Source organism: Panthera leo, chromosome B3 (assembly GCF_018350215.1).
Source record: "Panthera leo isolate Ple1 chromosome B3, P.leo_Ple1_pat1.1, whole genome shotgun sequence".
In the NCBI taxonomy this organism is placed as follows: Eukaryota; Metazoa; Chordata; class Mammalia; order Carnivora; family Felidae; genus Panthera; species Panthera leo.
Window position 1 is genome coordinate 146,295,449 of NC_056684.1, and position 22,386 is coordinate 146,317,834.

The window sequence follows — 22,386 nt, forward strand, 5'->3', positions numbered from 1 at the left end:
ATAACATTTAAAATCATATTCTCGGGGTGCCTGGGTGGCTCAGATGGTTGAGCGTCTGACTTCGGCTCAGGACTTCGGCTCAGGTCATGATCTCACAGTCCGTGAGTTCGAGCCCCGCGTCAGGCTCTGTGCTGACAGCCCTAATTCGGATTCTGTGTTTCCCTCTCTCTTTGACACTCCCATGTTCATGCTCTGTCTCTCTCTGTTTCAAAAATAAATAAACGTCAAAAAAAATAAAAAAATAAAAAATAAAATCATATTCTCTCTAATACTTTGAATTATAGGAAGAGAAATGGATCATTATTTCAAATTAAGTTTTCTCAGAATTACCATAAACATTATGTAAGCTTTTCATATGTGTACCAGCATTTTGTCTTCAGTATCTTGTGGGTTTCTTATTAACAACATGTGGCCACATTTTTGCTTTTTCTTCTAGATATTATACTTCTTAATTTCTTTCCATTGTGAGGAACCCAGCCAAGGGGAGGATTCTCCTTCCTGTACCATACATACTGGAATGGCTGGTGGAATACTATAACATTTGAAACAAAAAATGAGCTTGGACGTAAGAGTCCAAGCTCTTGTCAGCATCCAGAAATAGACTAAAACTAAAGAGCATTTGAACTGAGAATGAAATCAGAATATCCCCCTGCATTTCCGAAGTGGCTTTCATGCACCCAGGATGGGAACAGCCACACAGCTTGTGAGGCTGGACTTAGGTGGGATGCTGTAATTCATTCACACCAAGAAGCCAGGTGGGAGACGCCCACTCACTGGAAGCAGTTGTGGACATAGTGGTAACCCAGACACTGAGCCCCTGCTGTCCGTGAAGTGGTCTGAGTGTTTCACTCGCCAGGTTGGAGCTCAGAAATTACCCTCGTGGAATGCCAGAGAGGCAAGTGGACCCTAGGAGGAAGGAGCAAGATGCCACCCTATACAATGTGCCCTGACCAGGTGTGAGGGCTCCTGTGATGATGTCTTGTAGTTAGAAGCCATATTATACACCAAGGAAAGAAGGGCTGTGGGCAATCTGAGGACCAATAAGGGAAGGTAACCCTGTAGAGATTGGCAGAGCATTTCAAGTATAATTTTCTAATATTATAAAATGGATAACATCTGTGGGTTTCAGTTAATGCCAGTGTTTCTATTTCCGATGAGCTACCAGGGGTCTGACCAAGAACGTGTCGGAGAAAGAAGTAAGGGGAGACACAGCACTGATGCGTTGACCTCTTGGAGCACTTCCCACACATTGTGAAAAATGGCATCATCTACATGGTCCAAACATCACACTGGGACTGAAACAAAAGAGCACGCAAGCAAGAAATAAAGGGAGGTCCGCATAGGATCAGAGTGCCAGGAAGAGAAAGCTCCAGTTACGGACAGTGAGGACCTCACTCCTGCTCTGCCCCTGTTTCTGGGCTGGTCCCTGTGGTAAGGGGCCCTAAGCACCCCCTGATGTCCCTAGTTCCCCTGGTAGGTCCTGTGCGCCCTCTTGTGGATCCTGAGCGCGCCTGCAGCCCAGCCCCTCCAGGTCCCTGCACCAAGGTTTGCGACTGAGCTCACACTGACTTTCCCTCACTGTGCTTCTTGCACAGTAATACACGGCCGTGTCGTCGGTGGTCATGGAGCTCAGCTGCAGGGAGAACTGGTTCTGGGCTGTGTCAGCAGTGATGGAGATGCGGCCCTGGAAAGCCGGGTTGTAGCTGGTGCTACCTGACCAGTACCCCAGCCACTCCAACCCTCTCCCAGGGCGCTGGCGGATCCAGTTCCAGTAGTAACTGCTGGTAACGGAGCCCCCGGAGACAATGCAGGTGAGAGAGAGGGATTGTGAAGGCTTCACCAGTCCTGGGCCGGACTCCCGAAGTGTAAGTTGAGATAGGACACCTGGGGGGTAAGAAGAGTCATGGTGAGTCTGTCTCATCCCACAGAAAGGCCCTAGTCTATCCCAGAGCCCCCAGATCCTCACCCAGGGGAGCTGCCAGCAGGCAGAGGAGGGACCACAGCATCTGCATTTCTGTCTTCTGGATGGAGACCCAGCACACTGGCCTTTGCCTGTGATGCGGGTCTTTTCTGGGAGCACCTCAGGTGATTTGCATGTGGGTCCCGTGGAGCAGGGGAGGCATTAAAAATGCTGAACCCGGGTGACTGTCGCCAGTTCCTGGTGTCCTGGTGTTGGGTGGTGTGGGGACCCACTGAGGTTGGTCCTAGTGGTCTGGGCTCCAGTTCTGCCTGTGCTGATTTCTGGCCCTGTTTGCTTGAGAGGGTTAGTGTTGCAGTTGATGAAAATTTGGAAACCTTACCAAGTTTCTCTTATATTCTATTGTCAGGCTGTGCTACTGTGGACTAAGTTTCAAGCTCCAGGGCTAACTGTTCACAGAAACGGAGGATGAGGCAGTGGTCCAGAGTCCAGGCCCTTGACTGCCTGCCTGGTTTGAGTCATTCTCCTTCTCCATTCAGATATGGGGTCCTGGAAATGATTGTAATGGATAGGATCTCCAGTGCTCCATCTTTAGGAGGGGGCATTAGGAGATATACTCCAGAATTTACATAAGAAAAGGAGCTCATCCATATGAGGAGCAGGGCAGAAGGATTGGTGGCTGTGTCTGGACTCAGGTCATGAAGTTTCCCTGAAGGTGGAGAGGAGACACCCCACTGGAAAGGAGGTCTAGTAGACCTCTGCGTGTGGACATTGGCATTCCCATTCTATTTCCACTCTAGAGAGTCAAGAGAGTTGGCAGTCAGGCCATTACCTACCAGGAGTAAAATGAATATCTATTCAGGTGAGAAACATGATATTTAATTTAAAAGTTTTAACTTTGCCTGAAAAGTGGGGTCTCCAGTTAAAAAGCCAACTTCCTTCAAGATATCTCTATAAGCCACAACATACAAAGATTCTTTAGTAGAATTCTTGTGAGTCATTCCTAGATATGAACACTCTACTATAAGTAGTAGAAGAGATCTCCAAAACAACTACACAGAGAAGAAGAAAAGGAAACAAAGACTTGGACAGGAAATCTGTACAGAGAATGGAAGAGGGAAATAAACAATCTATGTAATACATTATCTGAGGTAGAAAAATACGTTAATAAAATGAAGGTATGAATTCAACCAATATGAGTAGAATGTTGTTAAAAGGGTGAATGTTGGGGCGCCTGGGTGGCGCAGTCGGTTAAGCGTCCGACTTCAGCCAGGTCACGATCTCGCGGTCTGTGAGTTCGAGCCCCGCGTCAGGCTCTGGGCTGATGGCTCGGAGCCTGGAGCCTGTTTCCGATTCTGTGTCTCCCTCTCTCTCTGCCCCTCCCCCGTTCATGCTCTGTCTCTCTCTGTCCCAAAAGTAAAATAAAAAATGAAAAAAAAAAAAAAAAAAAAAAAGGGTGAATGCATATAGGAATGAAAAACCACCTGGGAGTTTCTAATAAAGTTGAAATTATGTTTTAGGCTTAGAAGACTAAGTTGATATAATACCAGAGAACAATGAGAACTTCTATAGAAAGAGCAACACGATTAGTAAATACTCCATTGTGTTGATGTCCCACATTTTCTTTGTTCATGCTCATATTAAGGACATTATGAATGAAGCTGCCATAAACATTCATGTGCAGACTTTAATGTGGGTATTATTTTCAATTTAGTCCCATAGATAAGTAAGAAGACATTTGCTGGTTTGTGTCCTCAGTTTGGTTCAGATCTGTAAGAAACTGCCAAGATGTCTTCCAAAGTACTTATACCATTTTGGATTTCCACTAGCAATGAGTTAGCTTCTTTTCCATCTACATATATATATTCCTTGGTGAGGTGTCTGTTCAGATCTTTTCTCCATTTTTACACTGGGCTGGTTTCTTATGGTCATATTGAAGAATTCTCTGCATATTTTTTTTCAAATTTTTATTTAAATTCTAGTTAGCTAACATATAGTGTAATATTGGTTTCAGGAGTAGAATTTAGTGATTTGTCACTTACATATAATGCTCATTATAACAAGTGCCCTCCTTAATACCCATCACCCATCTAGCCCATCCCCCACCCACCTCCCCTCTAGTAACCATCAGTGTGTTCTCTATAGCTAAGAATCTGTTTCTTGGTTTTCCTTTCTCTTTTTTCCCAATGTGATTATTTTTTTTTTCTTAAATTTCACATATGAGTGAAATTATATGGTATTTGTCTTTCTCTGATTGAGATATTTTTCTTAGCGTTATACTCTCTAGCTCCATCCACATCACTATAAATGGTAAGATTTCATTCTTTTTATGGATGAGTAATATTCCATTATATATATATATATATATATATATATATATATATGTAATATTCCATTATATATGTGTGTGTATATATATATGTATATATACACACACATATATATCTATGTCTCACATCTTCTTTATCCATTCATCAGTTTATGGACACTTGGACTTTTTCCTTAATTTGGCTACTGTCGATAGCGCTGCTATGAACATTGGGGTGCATGTGCTCCTTCACATCTGTATTTTTGTTTCCTTTGGGTAAAAACTTAGAAGTACAATTGCTGTATCAGAGAGTAGTTCTATCTTTAACTTTCTGAGGAAACTGCATACTGTTTTCCCGAGTGGCTGCACCAGTTTGCACTCCCACCAACAGTGCAAGTGGGTTCCCCTTTCTTTGCATCCTTGCTGATGCCTGATATTTCCTGATTTGTTAATTTTGGCCATTCTGACAGGTGTGAGGTGGTATCTCATTGTGGTTTTGATTTATATTTCCCTGATTATGAGTGATGTTGAGCATTTTTTTCATGTGTCTGTTAGCCATCTGGATGTCTTCTTTGGAAAAGTGTGTATTCATGTCTTCTCCCCATTTCTTCCCTGGATTATTTGTTTTTTTTGAGCGTTGAGTTTGATAAGTTCTTTATAGATTTTGGATACTAACCCTTTATCATATATGTCATTTGCAAATATCTTCTCCCATTCTGTAGGTTGCCTTTTAGTTTCCTTGATTGTTTCTTTCACTGTGCAAAAACGTTTTTATCTTGATGAGGTCCCAGTAGTTCATTTTTGCTTTTGTTTCCCTTGCCTCAGGAGACATGTCTAGTAAGAAGCTACTAAGACTGATGTCAATGAGGTTGCTGCCTGTGTCCTCTTCTAGGATTTTGATGGTTTATTGTCTCACGTTTAGATCTTTTATACATTTTGAACTTATTTTGTGTATATTTAAGAAAGTGGTCCAGTTTCATTCTTCTGCATGTTGCTGTACAGTTTTCCCAACCCCATTAGTTGAAAAGACTGTCTCTTTTCCATTAGATATTTCCTGCTTTGTTGAAGATTATTTGACTGTATAGTTGCGGGTCCATTTCTGGATTTTCTATTCTGTTTCATTCATCTATGTGTCTGTTTTTGTGCCAGTACCATACTGTGTTGATGATTACAGCTTTGTAGTATAGCTTGAAGTCTGGGGTTGTGATGCCTCCAGCTTTGGTTTTCTTTTTCAGGATTTCTTTGGCTATTTGGGGTCTTTCATTGTTCCATAAAACTTTTAGGACTGTTTGTTCTAGCACTGTGAAAAATACTCAAATATCTACTCAAAGAGCAGTATTAAAGGCCACTATTATGGCTTTACAACAATTTCCTAACCAACCTATTAATATTGTAGTAGATTCTCAATATGTAGTTTATGTGATAAAGAATATAGAACAGGCCTCTGTTAGGGAATTAAGAGATCCCTCCTTATTGTCATTATTTTTAACTTTACAAGCCTTGCTAGGTGAACAAGCATACCCTCTTTTTATCACTCACGTAAGAGCACATTCAGGTTTACCTGGACCTTTAACAGAAGGAAACGAGTTTGCAGACCAATTTGTTGACTACAATATAGCTTTTAACACTGCTCGATTATCTCATGACTTTTTTCATCAAAATTATAAGTCCCTTATTAAACAATTCCATCTCACAGTTACTCGAGAGAAACACATTGTTGCTGCTGCCCCTGACTGTCAACAGCAATCAGGAGGACACAGCAATGGGGAATAAACCCCACAGGTCTAAATGCAAATAAGCTTTGGCAAGCTGATATGACATACTATGCCCCATTCGGGCATCACAAATATATCCGCATGTCTGTGGAAACCTTTTCAGGATTTATAATGGCCTCTATTCACACTGGAGAAAATGCAAAAAATATCATTCTTCATTTTTTTACATGCACTTTCACAAGCCAGTAAACCTCAACAAATTAAAACTGACAACAACCTGGATACCTTTCCTCCATGGTAAAGGCATTGTTCCAAAGTTGGAATATACAACACATTATGCGCATACCATATCACCCTACCAGACAAGCTATTATAGAATGTACACATGCCACTTTAAAACAAATGCTTCACAAACAAAAGAGGGAAAACACAAAATGCTTCCCCATGGAATTCACTATATAAAAGCTTCTACATTCTAAATTTTTAAAAATTGTGATTCCCATGGCCTCACAGCTTCCCAACAGCATTTTGTACCATCTCCCAGCTCAAATATCAGAGCCAAGGTGCTATTTAAAGACATGTATTCATGGAAAGGACCATATGAACTGATAACATGGGGACGGGCATATGGATGTCTTCTTCTCCCATCAGGATCCCACTGGGTTTCTGCCTGTCTGATTAAACCATACCAGGAGTTGATTCTTCAACTCTCTTCCTCAGACGGCCAATTTGTCCTTACAAGGACAACAGGGGGGACAATGCCCGCAAACGACCAAGGTATATGATGTCACCTGGGACAACTTAAGAAGCTCCATCGACATGCCACCAAAGTCATGCACTGTGTCAGAGCGCCATCTACCATAGAAAAAAGGTTTTTAGCATATATTTAGCTGTGGTTTCTCAGAGTTTGGGTAAGGTAATGATTTGCTTAATCTTTTTCTTTATCCAGACTGCTACTGCTTTTTCATCACTGTGTTGGCCTCACATCATAGATCCTCCTTTCTTTAAGTCAGTTAATATAACATTTGACAACCCACATTATGTTTTTGAAGTATCTCCTCTGGCTTGGTACACAGCCTGTATCAGCCATCATGTTACCAAACTTTCTATCTCACAATGTTTATCCTAAAAAGACAGCCTCAAATTTGGCTGCCAGTAAATCTAGTAAGGCCCTGGGAAGGGTCCAGTGGCCTCTGAATTAGCTGAATTATCCCAAGCCATTTCTTTTTTAAATAATTTTATTTATTTTTATTTTTTAAAATTTACATCCAAATTAGCATATAATGCAACAATGATTTCAGGAGTAGATTCCTTAGTGCCCCTTACCCATTTAGCCCATCCCCCCTCCCACAACCCCTCCTGTAACCCTCTGTTTGATCTCCATATTTATGAGTCTATTCTGTTTTGTCCCCCTCGCTGTTTTGATATTATTTTTGTTTCCCTTCCCTTATGTTCATCTGTTTTGTCTCTTAAAGTCCTCATATGAGTGAAGTCATATGATTTTTGTCTTTCTCTGACTGACTAATTTCACTTAGCGTAATACCCTCCAGTTCCATCCACGTAGTTGCAAATGGCAAGATTTCATTCTTTTTGATTGCCAAGTAATACTCCATTGTGTGTGTGTGTGTGTGTGTGTGTGTATGTATCACATCTCCTTTATCCATTCATCCATCATTGGACATTTGGGCTCTTTCCATACTTTGGCTATTGTTGATACTACTGGTATAAACATGGGGTGCATGTGTCCCTGTGAAACAGCACACGTGTATCCCATGGATAAATGCCTAGTAGTGCAATTGCTGGGTAATAAGGTAGTTCTATTTTTAGTTTTTTGAGGAATCTGCATACTGTGTTCCAGAGTGGCTGCACCAGGTTGCATTGCCCCCAACAATGCAAAGAGATCCTCTGTCTCCACATCATCGACAACATCTGTTGTTGCTTGAGTTGTTAATGTTAGCCATTCTGACAGGTGTCAGGTGGTATCTCATCGTGGTTTTGATTTGTATTTCCCTGATGATGAGTGATGTTGAGCATTTTTTTGTGTGTCGGTTGGCCATCTGTATGTCTTCTTTGGAGATGTGTCTATTCATGTCTTTTGCGCATTTCTTCACTGGATTATTTGTTTTTTGGGTGTTGAGTTTGATAAGTTCTGTGTAGATTTTAGATACTAACCCTTTATCTGAGATGCCATTTGCAAATATCATCTCCCATTCTGTTGGTTGCTGTTTAGTTTTGCTGATTGTTGCCTTCACTATGCAGAAGCTTTTTATTTTGATGAGGTCCCAGTAGTTCATTTCTGCTTTTGTTTCCCTTGCCTCCAGGGATGTGTTGAGGAAGAAGTTGCTGCGGGTAAGATCAAAGATGTTTTTGCCTGCTTTCTCCTCAAGTATTTTGATGGATTCCTGTCTTACACTGAGGTCTTTCACCCATTTTGAGTTTATTTTTGTGTATGGTGTAAGAAAGTGGTCCAGGTTCATTCTTCTGAATGTCACTGTCCAGTTTTCCCAGCACCGCTTGCTGAAGACACTGTCTTTATTCCACCGGATATTCTTTCCTGCTTTGTCAAAAATTAGTTGGCCATATGTCTGTGGGTCCATTTCTGGGTTCTGTATTCTGTTCCATTGATCTGAGTGTCTATTCTTGTGCCAGTACCATACTGTCTTGATGATTACAGCTTTGAAGTATAGCTTGAAGTCTGGGATTGTAAAGCCTCCTGCTTTGGTTTTCTTTTTCAAGATTTCTTTGGCTATTCGGGGTCTTTTCTGGTTCCATACAAATTTTAGGATTATTTTTTCTAGCTCTGTGAAGAATGCTGATGTCACTTTGATCAGGATTGCATTGAATATGTAGATTGCTTTTGGTACTATCGACATTTTAACAATATTTGTTCTTCCTATCCAGGAGCATGGAGTCCTTTTCCATGTTTGTGTGTCTTCTTCAATTTCTTTCATAAGCTTTCTATTGTTTTCAGCATATAGATTTTTCACCTCTTTGGTTACATTTATTCCTCGGTATCTTATGGTTTTTGGTGCAACTGTAAATGGGATCAATTCCTTGATTTCTCTTTCTGTCGCCTCATTGTTGGTGTATAGGAATGCAACCAATTTCTGTGCATTGATTTTATATCCTGCCACTTCGCTGAATTCATGAATCAATTCTAGCAGTTTTTTGGTGGAATCTATATTGGGTTTTCCATATAGAGTATCATGTCATCTGCGAAGAGTGAAAGTTTGACCTCCTCCTGGCCAGTTTGGATGCCTTTTATTTCTTTGTGTTTTCTGATTGCAGAGGCTAAGACTTCCAATACTATGTTGAATAACGGTAGTGAGAGTGGACAACCCTGTCTTGTTCATGACATTAGGGAGAAAGCTCTCAGTTTTTTCCCATTGAGGATGATATTAGCGTTGGGTCATTCATATATGGCTTTTATAATCTCGAGGTATGGTCCTTCTATCCCTACTTTCTTGAGGGTTTTTATCAAGAAAGGATGCTGTATTTTGTCAAATGCTTTCTCTGCATCTATGGAGAGGCTCATATGGTTCTTGTCCCTTCTTTTTCAACGTTTTTTTTTTTTTTTTAAATTTATTTTTGGGACAGAGAGAGACAGAGCATGAACGGGGGAGAGGCAGAGAGAGAGGGAGACACAGAATCGGAAACAGGCTCCAGGCTCCGAGCCATCAGCCCAGAGCCTGACGCGGGGCTCGAACTCACAGACCGCGAGATCGTGACCTGGCTGAAGTCGGACGCTTAACCGACTGCGCCACCCAGGCGCCCCTTGTCCCTTCTTTTATTGATGTGATGAATCACGTTAATTTTTTTGCAGGTATTGAACCAGCCCTGCATCCCAGGTATAAATCCCACTTGGTGGTGGTGAATAATTTTTTTAATGTATTGTTGGATCAGGTTGGCTAATATCTTGTTGAGGATTTTTGCATTCATGTTCATCAGGGAAATTGGTCTATAGTTCTCCTTTTTAGTGGGGTCTTTGGTTTTGGAATCAAGGTAATGCTGGCTTCATAGAAAGAGTTTGGAAGTTTTCCTTCCATTTCTATTTTTTGGAACACCTTCAAGAGAATAGGTGTTAACTCTGCCATAAATATTTGGTAGAATTCCCCTGGAAAGCCATCTGGCCCTGGACTCTTGTTTTTGGCAGATTTTTTATTACTAATTCGATTTCCTTACTGGTTATGGGTCTGTTCAAATTTTCTATTTATTCCTGTTTCAGTTTTGGTAGTGTATATGTTTCTAGGAATGTGTCCATTTCTTCCAGATTGCCCATTTTATTGGCATCTAATTGCTCATAACATTCTCTTATTACTGTTTTTATTTCTGTTGTGTTGGTTGTGATCTCTCCTCTGTCATTCTTGATTTTATTTATTTAGGTCCTTTCCTTTTTCTTTGTGATCAAACTGGATAGTGGTTTATCAATTTTGTTACTTCTTTCAAAGAACCAGCTTTTCATTTCATTGATCTGTTCTACTGTTTTTTTGGTTTCGATAGCATTAATTTCTGCTCTAATCTTTATTATTTCCTGTCTTCTACTGGTTTTGGGTTTTATTTGCTGTTTTTTTTCCCAGCTCTTTAGGCATAAGGTTAGGTTGTGTATCTGAGATCTTTCTTCCCTCTTTACGAAGGCCTGGAATGCTAGATACTTTCGTCTTATGACCGCCTTTGCTGAGTCCCAGAGGTTTTGTGTTGTGGTGTTATGTTTTTCATTGACTTCCATATACTTTTTAGTTTCCTCTTTAACTGCTTGGTTATCCCATTCATTCTTTAGTAGGATGTTCTTCAGTCTACAAGTATTTGTTACCTTTCTAAATTTTTTCTTGTGGTTGATTTCGAGTTTCATAGAGTTGTGGCCTGAAAATATGCATGGTATGATCTCGATCTTTTTGTACTTACTTAGGGTTGATTTGTGTCCCAGTATATGGACTGTTCTGGAGAACATTCCATGTGCACTGGGGAAGAATGTATATTCTGCTGCTTTAGGATGAAATATTCTGAATATATCTGTTAAGTCCATCTGGTCCAGTGTGTCATTCAAGGCCATTCTTTCCTTGTTGATTTTTTTTTTAATTTTTTTTTCAACGTTTTTTATTTATTTTTGCGACAGAGAGAGACAGAGCATGAACGGGGGAGGGGCAGAGAGAGAGGGAGACACAGAATCTGAAACAGGCTCCAGGCTCCGAGCCATCAGCCCAGAGCCCGACGCGGGGCTCGAACTCACGGACCGCGAGATCGTGACCTGGCTGAAGTCGGACGCTTAACCGACTGCGCCACCCAGGCGCCCCAACCTTGTTGATTTTTTGATTAGATGATCTGTTCATTGTTGTGAGTGGGGTGTTGAAGTCTCCTACTCTTATGGTATTCTTATCGACGAGTTTCTTTATGTTTGTGATTAATTGATTTATATATTTGGGTGCTCTCACATTTGGCACATAAATGTTTACAATTTACACGTTTACAAATGTTTACAAGGTTTTCTTGGTGGATAGACCCCTTGATTATGATATAATGCCATTCTGCATCTCTTGATACAGTCTTTATTTTAAAGTCTAGATTGTCTAATATAAGTATGGCTACTCCGGCTTTTTTTTTTTTTTTTTTTTTGCTGTTGGCCATTAGCATAATAGATGGTTCTCCACCCTCTTATTTTTAATCTGAAGGTGTCTTTAGGCCTAAAGTGGGTCTCTAGTAAACAGCATAGATGGATCTTGTTTTCTTCTCCATTCTGTTACCCTATGTCTTTTGATTGGAGCATTGTGTCCTTTGATGTTTAGAGTGAGTACTGAAAGAAATGAATTTATTGCCATTATGATACTTGTAGAGTTGGAGTTTCTGGTGGTGTTCTCTGGTTCTTTCTAATCTTTGTTGCTTTTGGTATTTATTTATTTATATAGATATATTTTCATCCTTTCTCCCCTCAGAGAGTCCCCCTTAAAATTTCTTTCAGGGCTGGTTTAGTGGTCACAAACTCCTTTAATTTTTGTTTATCTGGGAAACTTTTAATCTCTCCTTCTATTTTGAATGACAGCCTTGCTGGATAAAGAATTCTTGGGTGCATATTTTTCTGATTCAGCACACTGAATATATCCCACCACTCCTTTCTGGCCTGCCAAGTTTCTGTGGGTAGGTCCACTGCAAACCTGATCTGTCTTCCCTTGTATGTTAGGGACTTTGTTTCCCTGTTGCTTTCATGATTCTCTCCTTGCCTGAGTATTTTGTGTATTTGACTATGATATGCCTTGTTGCTGATCGGTTTTTGCTGAATCTAATGGGGGGCCTCCGTGCTCCCTGGATTTTGATGTCTGTGTCTTTCCCCAGGTTAGGAACATTTTCTGCTATAATTGGCTCACATAACCTTTCTACCCCTATTTCTCTCTTCCACTTCTGGGACCCCTATGATTCTCATGTTGTTCCTTTTTAATGAGTCACTGATTTCTCTAATTCTTAAATCATGCTCTTTTGCCTTAATCTCCCTCTTTTTTTCTGCTTCATTATTCTCCATAAGTTTGTCCTCTATATCACTGATTCTCTGTTCTGCCTCATCCATCTGTGCTGCCGCTGCATCCATCCATGATTGCAGCTCAGTTTCAATTTCATTCTGGCTATTTTTTACTTCTTGTATCTCTGCAGAAAGGGATTCTCATCTATTTTTGACTGCAGCTAGTATTCCTATTATTGTGATTCTAAATTCTGGTTCAGACATCTTGCTTGTACCTGTGTGGTTAAATCCCTGGCTGTCATTTCTTCATGCTCTTTCTTTTGGGGTGAATTCCTTCGTTTTGTCATTTTGAAGGGAGAAAAGGAATTAATGAGGTAAAAAAATTAAAATTAAAAAATATTAAAATTAAAAAATTAAACACACACACACAAATCAAATAAATGATGCTAGATCCTAGGTGTGTTTTGGTCTGCGTGTTGAAAGTGATTTGACAGATGAGAGAAAAAAAGCGTGGGGGAAAGAAAAAAAGGAAATCTTTTGAGAATTTGAAAAAATGAATACACTGAAGTAGACTAAAATGAGATGATGGGAGTAAAATAGAATTTGAAAAAAATATACACAAAAGTAGAATATACTGGAAAAAATAAAGAAAAATATTTTAATAAAAATTAAAGATAAATATGAATTTTTTCTCTTTCTGTATTCAAGAAAAAGAAAAGAAAGAAAAAATAGAAATAAGATTAAAAAAGAAAAAAAGGAAATCATTTGAAAATTCAAAAAGTGAATACACTGTAGCAGACTAAAATAAAATGATGGAAGTAAAATAGAATTTGAAAAAATTTACATAAAAGCAAAAAATATAGTAAAAATTTAAAGAAAAATATTTTTAATAGAAATTGAAAGTAAAAATGAAGTTTTTCTCAGGGAGCCTGAGTGGTTCAGTCAGTTGAGCCTCTGACTTCGGCTCAGGTCATGATCTCACGGTTTGTGAGTTCAAGGCCTGCGTCGGGCTCTGTGCTGACAGCTCAGAGCCTGGAGCCTGCTTTGGATTCTGTGTCTCCCTCTCTCTCTGACCCTTCCCTATTCATGCTCTGTCTGTCTCTGTCTCAAAAATAAATAAACATTAAAAAAATTTAAAAAAAATGAAGTTTTTCTCTTTCTGAATTGAAGAAAAAGAAAAGAAATGAAAAAGAGAAAAAAGAAAAAGAAAAAAAGGGAATCGTTTGACACTTTGAAAAGGTGAATACACTGAAATAGACTGAAATAAAATGATGGAAGTAAAATAGAAATTGAAAAAATTTACCCACAAGTAAAAAATATAGTAATAAAAATTAAAGACAGATATTTTTAATAAAAATTGAAAATAAAAATTAATTTTTTCTCTTTCTGCATCAAGAAAAAGAAAAGAAGTGTAAAAGAGAAGAAAACAAAAGAAAGAAAATTGAATAGATGGACTTGCTAACAGATTGAAGTAGGACTGAAATTACTTTGTTTTCCCCTAGAAGTCAGACTATGTAGCACTTTATAGTCCACAAACTAAGCTGGCAGTGAGACTTGTGTTCTTGAAGAGTGAAGTTGGCCCAGATGGGCGGGGCTCAGTGTAATGGCTCTGCTCTCCACTAGATGGTGGTGCTAGCCTACTGGTGTGGATTGTTGTGGCGCTCGTAGGTGCATATGTGCATGCGCGGGAATGGTGAAAATGGCGCCACCCAGCTACCTGGTCTGTTCTCCCGGATCAGTAATCACGCACCCGTCCTTTGTCTTCAGCTCTTGTCCACTCCCTGCTCCTTCACTCTCTGTGACCAGGCCCCAGGCAGTACCTTGCTCCTGAGTTTTGTCTCAGATGCGGCTGTTTTCTCCGGACCTTTACTTCCAAAGGACTGTGGCTTTGACCCCCTCCTTCCCTCTGTGGGAGGGTCTCACCCAGCAATGGCTGAATGAGCAATGGGCAAATGTCAGCTGCAGCCAGGAATGCTCACTGGACCCTGTTGTTGCTGGTGCCCCAAGACTGTGGACAGGTGCCAGCCCGTCCCAGAAAATGTTCACGAGACAGTGTAGCAGCAGCTTTTCAGGGATTATGGAAAATCACAACACACATCTGGTACCAGGCTTCACCCTTAATGACGTTGTTCCAGCACCAGTGAATGTGGCCATTTTATGGGGTCTGCTGGGACCAGGTGGCTTCAACAGTTTCTACCAAATGTCCTTCCAGCAGTGGAACCACTTTTCTCCGCATGGCTTGAGAACCTCCCAGACCCCACTCTGTTCCTGGGGATTCGCCCTTCCCACCTGAGCACCGCCAGGTATGGAGCTGCGGAGGTGCAGCCTTTGTGCTCCCCTTGTTTACAGTCTTAATGGAATTTAAATCCTCTCCTTTCTCCTTTCTCCCTTTTTAGTTTAGTCCCTGCGGCTGTTTCCAATTTTCCACTTTCTCTCCAGCTGCTTTTGGGGAGGGGTGCTTTTACTGTATTCTCTCCACCCCCGCCAGTCTCTGTCCTCTGCTCACAAAAAGACCTCCCTTCCTGCTCCCTCTTGCTCCCCAAGTTCACCTCTCCGCGCCGCGTACCTGCTGAATTCAGGTGGTTCAGGTTGTGCAGATTGTTGTGTTAATCCTCCAATCAGTTTTCTAGGTTTGTAGGATAGTTTAGTGTTGGTCTGGCTGTATTTCAGGGACGAGAGACACACAAAATTCTTCCATGCTGTTCCGCCATCTTGGCTCCTCCCTCCAGCCCAAGCCATTTCTAAGTGGAGGCCTAAAAGATTTGTTGGATGGCTTGTTGTCTTCCTTATCTCATTGGTTGTCATCTTACCACAGCCTCTGTTGTAGCTGTCTCCCTGACAGAGTCTATCCATACTTCTAAAGTAGTCAATCACATAATGACTAACATCACCCAAGCAATGAGGAGTCACAGATTGATAATGGTATCATGCAGAGACTGCAAGCTGCAGAAGCAGCACTCCAATGGATGGGGGACTGCCAACAGGCACTTGCTGATCGTCAAAATATACAATGTGACTGGCAACATGACAATATTTGTGTCACTCTCTTACAGTATAATAGGTCTCACCACTCCTGGGATTTAGTGAAAAAACACTTACAAGGATTTTTCCACCAATTTACAGTCTGAGATTTATGCTCTGTCTTCCCAGCTGCATCGACAACTGTTAGATACTCAACAGGAAACACAGATACAAGTGGAACACGAGTTATTTGACAATGTGAAATGGTTGAATCCAACCTACTGTTTCCTTGGCCTCAAGTTACATATTTGGATTATTGGAGCTCTTTGCTTATTAATCTTGATTGTATTTCTCATAGTCCTCTGAATGATCTACTCAATAATGGCCTCCTCAAGAGGTCATGAATGACAACTGATTGCCCTCCTCAACTCCGATGAACAAGAAGATTATTCAAACAAAAAAGGGGATATGTGGGAAATCAAATAGCTATTTTCTGGGTTAAGAGATTATAGGGAACACATTACACTGCTTTCTGGCCATACTGAAAGCAGCTAACCAGTATCTAGTTAAAGTGTATTTAAGGGTTGGTTCCTGCCTGTGCTCATGAATTCCTTAGACCATGTTATCTATGGAATATTTTATCTTGTTATCCACCCTGTTTTCAGCATCTGCTCTTTTGTAGTCTTGGGAATGCTTTTTTTTTGTTTTGTTTTTTTTTGTTTTTGTTTTTTTGCCTGCTTTCTATGCTTTCTGTGTTCTTCTGGCATGTAACCGCGAACATATTGTGTGATGTTTTCCTTATAAATTGTGCCTAATAAATACAGAAGCTTGAGAGCAGCTCAGGGAGATTTCCCTTAGCCTCCATCTCACCTCTCTTGACTTGTGGAGTCTTGAGTAATCCTTTCTTCCATCTTTGGCTTTGCTGGACAAAGCCAAAAGCTGAACCCACAGTTTCTATGTTTTACTGTTTTTTTTTTGTTGTTTCTATATCATTGATTTCTGATCTTTAAAAAAAAAATTTTTCAAGAGAGAGCACCAGTGGGGAAGGGGAAGAGAGAGAAGGGGACAGAAGATCCAAAGCAGACTCTATGCTGACAGCAGCTAGCCCGATACGGGGCTCGAACTCACAAAATGTGAGATCATGACCTGAGCTGAAAAGTCAGATGCTCAACCCACTGAGCCACTCAGGTGCCCCTCTGCTCTAATCTTTTTTATTTCCCTTCTTCTCCTGGATTTAGGCTTTATTTCCTTTTCCTTTTCTAGCTCCTTTAATTGTAAAGTTAGGTTGTGTATTTGAAATGTTTCATTCTTTTTGAGGTAGGCCTGTATTACTTCCCTCTTAGGACTGTCTTTGCTGCATCCCAAAGGTTTTAGACTGTCATGTTTAATTTTCATTTGCTTCCCTGTATTTATTTCTTCTTTAATTTCCTGGTTAACCCATTCATTCTTTAGTATGATGTTATTTAACCTTCATATATTTGTTGTCTTTTCAAATTTTTTCTTGTGGTTGACTTCAAGTGTCATAGCATTGTGATCTGAAAATATGCATGGTATGATTTGAGTCTTTGTATTTGTAGATGACTGATTTGTGACCTAGTATGCGATCTAATCTGGAATGTTGCATGTGAACTTGAGAAGAATGTATCGTCTGCTGCTTTAGGATGGAATGTTCTGACTATGTCTGTTAAGTATATCCAGTCCAGTGTGTCATTCAAGGCCATTATTTCCTTATTTATTTTCATCTTAGATGATCTGTCAATTGTTGTAAGTGGGATGTTGAAGTCCTCTATTATGATGATATTATTATCAATAAGTTTCTGTATGTTTATTATTAATTTATTTATATATTTTGGTGTTCCAAGTTGGAAGCATAAATATTTATAATTGTTAGACCTTCTTGATGAATAGATCCCTTAATTATGATATAATGCCCTTCTTCATCTCTTGTTATAGTCTTTGGTTTAAAAGTGAGTTTTATGATACAAATATTGCTAATCTACTTTTATTTTGGCATCCATTCATATGGTATGGTTCTCCATTTCCCCCATATGGTTCTCCATTTCCCCCACTTTCAATCTTCAGGTGTCTTTAGGTCTAAAATGAATCTCTTGCATGCAGCATATAGATGGGTCTTTTTTTTTTTTATCTGTTCTGATACCCTATGTCTTTTGATTGGAGCATTTAGAGCATTTGGATTCAAGGTGATTATTGATAGATATGAGGTTGGTGCCATTGTATTACCTGTAAGGTTGGTGTTCCTGGTAATGTTCTCTTGTTCTTTCTTGTCTTTGTTGCTTGTGGTTTTTCTTCCCCTAACCAAAGAGTCCCTTTTAATATTTCTTACAGGACTGGTTTAGTGGTCAAACTCCTTTCTTTAGTTTTTTTTTTTTTTTTTTTTTTTTTATCTGGGAAACTCTATCTCTCCTTTTATTCTGAATGACAGAGAGCCTTGCTGGATAAAGAATTCTTGGATGCATATTTTCCCCATTCAGCATGTTGAATATATCCTGGCACTCCCTTTTGGCTTGCCAAATTTCTCTGGACAGGTCTGCTGGGAACCTGATCTGTTTTCCCTTCTATGATAAGGAGTTTTTTTTTCTACTTGCTGCTTTCAGGATTCTTTCCTTGTCTGTGTATTTTGTGAATTTGAGTATTATGTGTCTTGTTGATGGTTGGATTTTTTGAATTTAATGGGAGTTCTCTACTTCTTGGATTTTGATGTCTGTGTCTTTCCCCAGATTAGGGAAATTTTCAGGTATAATTTGCTGAAATAAACCTCTGCTCCTTTTTATTTCTGTTCTTTTTCTCAGACTCCTATGATATGAATGTTGCTGTGCTTTAAGGAATTGATGAGTTCTCTAAGTCTACATTAATAATCCAATTGCCCTTCTTTACCTGTTCTTTTCAACTTCATTATTTTTCATAATTTAATCTTCTATATTACTAATTTGCTCCTCTGCTCATTCATCTTTGTTTTTATTGCCTCCATTTAGGTTTGTATCTTGGTTATAACATTTTTAAATTTCAACCTGACTAGATTTTAGTTCTTTTATCTCTGTAGCAAGAGATTCTCTGGTATCTTCTATGCTTTTTTAAACCCCAACTAGTATCCTTAAGATTATTGTTTTAAATTCTCATTCAGGCATCTTACTTATATATTGATCAAATCCCTGCCTGCGACTTCTTCCTGTTTTTTGTTTTGGGGTGAATTCCTCCACGTTGTCATTTTATCTGGATCACCTTTTTGTGTGTGTGGTTGTTAGGAAAGACTGTTTTATTCCTGCTCCTGAGAGAATGCCTATATTAAGAAGAGGTCCAAGGGGCTCCTGGGTGGCTCAGTCGGTTGGGCGTCCAACTTCAGCTCAGGTCATAATCTCACCATTTCTGAGTTTGAGCCCCATGTCCTGCTCTGTGCTGACAGCTTAGAGCCTGGAGCCTGCTTTGGATTCTGTGTCTCCCTCTCTCTGTACCTCCCCTGCTCACACTGTGTCTCTCTCTTTCAAAAATAAATAAACATTAAAAAAATTTTTTTAAAAAAGAAGAGGTCCAAAAAAAAGGGAAAAAAAGGAAACTAGACCCTGTTTCCCTGAAAGGTGAAGCTTTGCAGCACCATATGATTAGTCAACTTGGTGCATGCAGGGGGGTTGTGCTGGCCTTCCTTGGCAGGGTTCTGCTGTTCTGATTCTCAGGAGGACTTGCCCTAGTGGAGATGCACCTGTAAGGTGCAGGGGGGTGGGGCTTGGTGTCAGCAGGTCTGGCCTCCACTGTCTAGAACTGTTTTGCTCACTGAAGTTGGTAAGTGCTGATGGGCTGGAGGGAAAATGACATTTCTCTGCTCTCTTGTCCTCAATGGGGAGCTCACCCCCACCACTGTTCAGAAATCCCCCACAGAAGAGCAATCACCTCTCTTGTATTTCCACCTTCTGCCAGATCTCTGACTTCATCCTGCCTGCATCAGAGTTTCCCACATGCCAGGTGGCACAGTGCTTTTGTAGTTTATCTCATGTGTGGCTGGGTTTCAGAACTCCAAGCTCCAAATTTTAGGGACCCGCATGATGCAGACCCATGCTGATCCTCTGGGGGAGGGTCTCACTTTGCCTTTGCTATTTGCTGGTTTGTCCCCAAAAAAGCAGTAGCATGACTATGAAGTGGTTTGGAGTTTATGGTAAAGTGTAGCACAATGCTGATGCTAACATTTGCTGCCCTCAGTCAGTGTCTTCGTTCCAATGCTAGGGAACAGGGTGGCTGTTGGCACCTCCAGTTCTTTTGTCCCCGGAGAGGCCATGCTGCTTCTCCAAAATGCAATTCAAGATGGGAAACTGTCTCTCCCCGTGCAAGTCAAGGGATCTTCAGACCACACTGCCTGCTCCTGGGCCTCTGCCCTCCTTCCCCACAGGAGCACCACTAGGTCCACCTATATGACGCTAGCAATGGCGGACTTCTAAAACTTCAAACTTTGATGCTTATAAAAACTTGTAGTAGTGAGCCCCTCTACTTTTCCCAGTCAATAATTTTGGGGAAGAATTTTTCTTGTGCAATCCCCTATGCGTGCTGTCACTCTCTCTCTCTCCATGATTCTGTTTCCCTCCCCTTCATAGCACCTACAGTTCTTTATTCCTCCAAATCAACTCTTCACAGCTCCTATCTTACATGATGTGGGCGTTTTTTCCTACCTCTAGTTGTGAAATTTTGCTCTTTCAGTCCTCAGATAAATTTCTTGGGTGTTCAAAAGTGATTTGATATTTATGTAGCCATGAGCGGGCTGGGGCACAGAGAGGGGGAGAGAGAGAATCTCAACAGGCTCTGTGCTCCACACTGAGCCTGATGTGGGGCTCAATCCCACAACTGTGAAATCGTGATCTGAATTGAAACCAAGAGTCAGATGTTTAACTGAATGAGCCAGCCAGGCACCCCATTGGTAAAAGAAATTTGTTATGTGCAAGGAAACCTCCATAATTAGCAGATTTTGCACCATGGACTTTGCATGCTTGAAGGGAGCAGCATCATATATTCAAAGTGCTAAAAGAAAAAATCTGTTGACCAAGAACACTCTATCCACCAAACTTGTCCTTCAGAATTGGAAAAGGGATGACAGTTTTGCAGACAAGCAAAGCTGAAGGAGTCAATCACCACCAAACTGGCCTTAAGAGAAATGTTAACAATAATTAATACCAATCTTCTTGAACTCTTCCAAAAAATAGAAGAGGAGAGGATAATTTCATCTCATTTTATGAAGTCAGCATTATCTTGAGACCAAAACCACAGAAGACAAGAAAAGACAATTACAGGCCAATATCCCTGATAAACATAGATGCACAAATGCTCAAAAAAATATTAGCAAATAAAATATTTATTGAGCACAAATGCTCAACAAAATATTAGTAAACCGAATTCAACAATACATTAAAAGGGCCATACACCATGGTCAAATGGAATTGCCAGAGAGATGCAGGATGGTTCAACACCCAGAAATAAATCAACGTGGTACACCACATTAGCAAAAGGAAGATGAAAATTATGATCGTCCCAATAGATTCAGGAAAGGCCTTTGAACAAAATGCAACATCCTTTCATGATAAACTCTCTCAACAAACTGGTTATAGAGGAAACATCGCTTAACATAATCAAGGCATATATATGACAGGTCTACAGCTAACATCATACTCAATGGTAAAAGGTTGACAAGTATTTCATCTAAGATTAGGAATAACACAAGGATGCCCACTCTTGCCATTTTATTCTGTATAATGGAACTCCTAGCCATTAGTGTCTAAGCAGTTAAGCAAGAAAAAGAAATAATTCATATCCAAATCATAGTAGAAGTGAAACTGTCTTTGTTTGCTGATGGCATGATCTTGAATACAGGAAACAGAAAGAAACCACCAATAACTGTTAGAACTAATGAGCAAATTGAGTAAAGTTGCAGTATACAAAATGAACATGCCTAAGTCCATTGCATTTCTATACCATATCAAGAAATGATCTGAAAATAAATTAAGACTACAACCCATTTATAATTGTATCAAAAGGCCAAAGCACCAAGGAATAAACTTAAACAAGGAAGTGAAAGATCTATACATTGAACACTATAAGACATTAAAAAAATTATTTATTTAAATTCAAGTTAGTTAACATACAGTGTAGTGTTGGTTTCAAGAGTAGAATTTAGTGATTTATCATTTATATACAACCCCCAGTGCTCATCACGAGTTCCCTCCTTAATGCCTATCACCCACTTAGCCCACCCTGCCTCCAGAAACCTTCAGTTTTTTCTCTGTACCTAAGAGTCTCTTATGGTTTGCCTCCCTCTCTGTTTTTATCTCATTTTCCTTCCTTTCCCCACTGTTCATCTGTTTCTTAAATTCCACATATGAGTGAAATCATATGGTATTTGTCTTTCTCCGACTGATTTATTTCATTTAGCATAATACACTCTAGTTCCATCCATGTCATTGCAAATGGCAAGATTTCATTCTTTTTCATCACTGAGTAGTATTCCATTGTATACATATACCACATCTTAATCTATCCATAAGTCAATAGACATTTGGGCTCTTTCCATAATTTGGCTATTGTTGATAGTGCTGCTATAAACATTGAGGTGCATGTACCCCTTCAAATCAGCACTGCTGTATCCTTTGGGTAAATACCTAGTAGTGCAATTCCTGGGTCATAGGCTTAACTTTCTAAGGAAACTCCATAATGTTTTCCAGAGTGGCTTCACCAGTATTCCATCAGCAGTTCAAAAGTGTTCCCTTTTTTCTGCATCCTCACCAACACCTGTTGATTCTCATGTTATTAATTTTAGCCATCCTGACAGGTGTGAGATGGTATCTCATTATGGTTTTGTTTGTATTTCCCTGATTATAAGCGATGTTGAATATATTTTCATGTGTCTGTTAGCCATCTGTATGTCTTCTTTGGAAAAGTGTCTATTCATGTCTTCTTCCCATTTCTTCAGTGGATTATTTGCTTTTTGAGTGTTGAGTTTGGTAAGTTCATTATAGATTTTGGATACTAACTCTTCATCCGATATGCC

The 22,386-nt window shown here is 40.0% G+C and overlaps 1 gene segment (V, D, J or C); it reads right to left on the reverse strand.

The window, feature by feature from the left end:
* Positions 1-1,428: 1,428 nt before the first annotated feature.
* On the reverse strand, positions 1,429-2,062 carry LOC122223214. The segment is given in 2 exon segments: positions 1,429-1,884; positions 1,967-2,062. Coding segments are annotated over 2 exon segments (489 nt in total).
* Between the last annotated feature and the right edge of the window lie 20,324 nt (positions 2,063-22,386).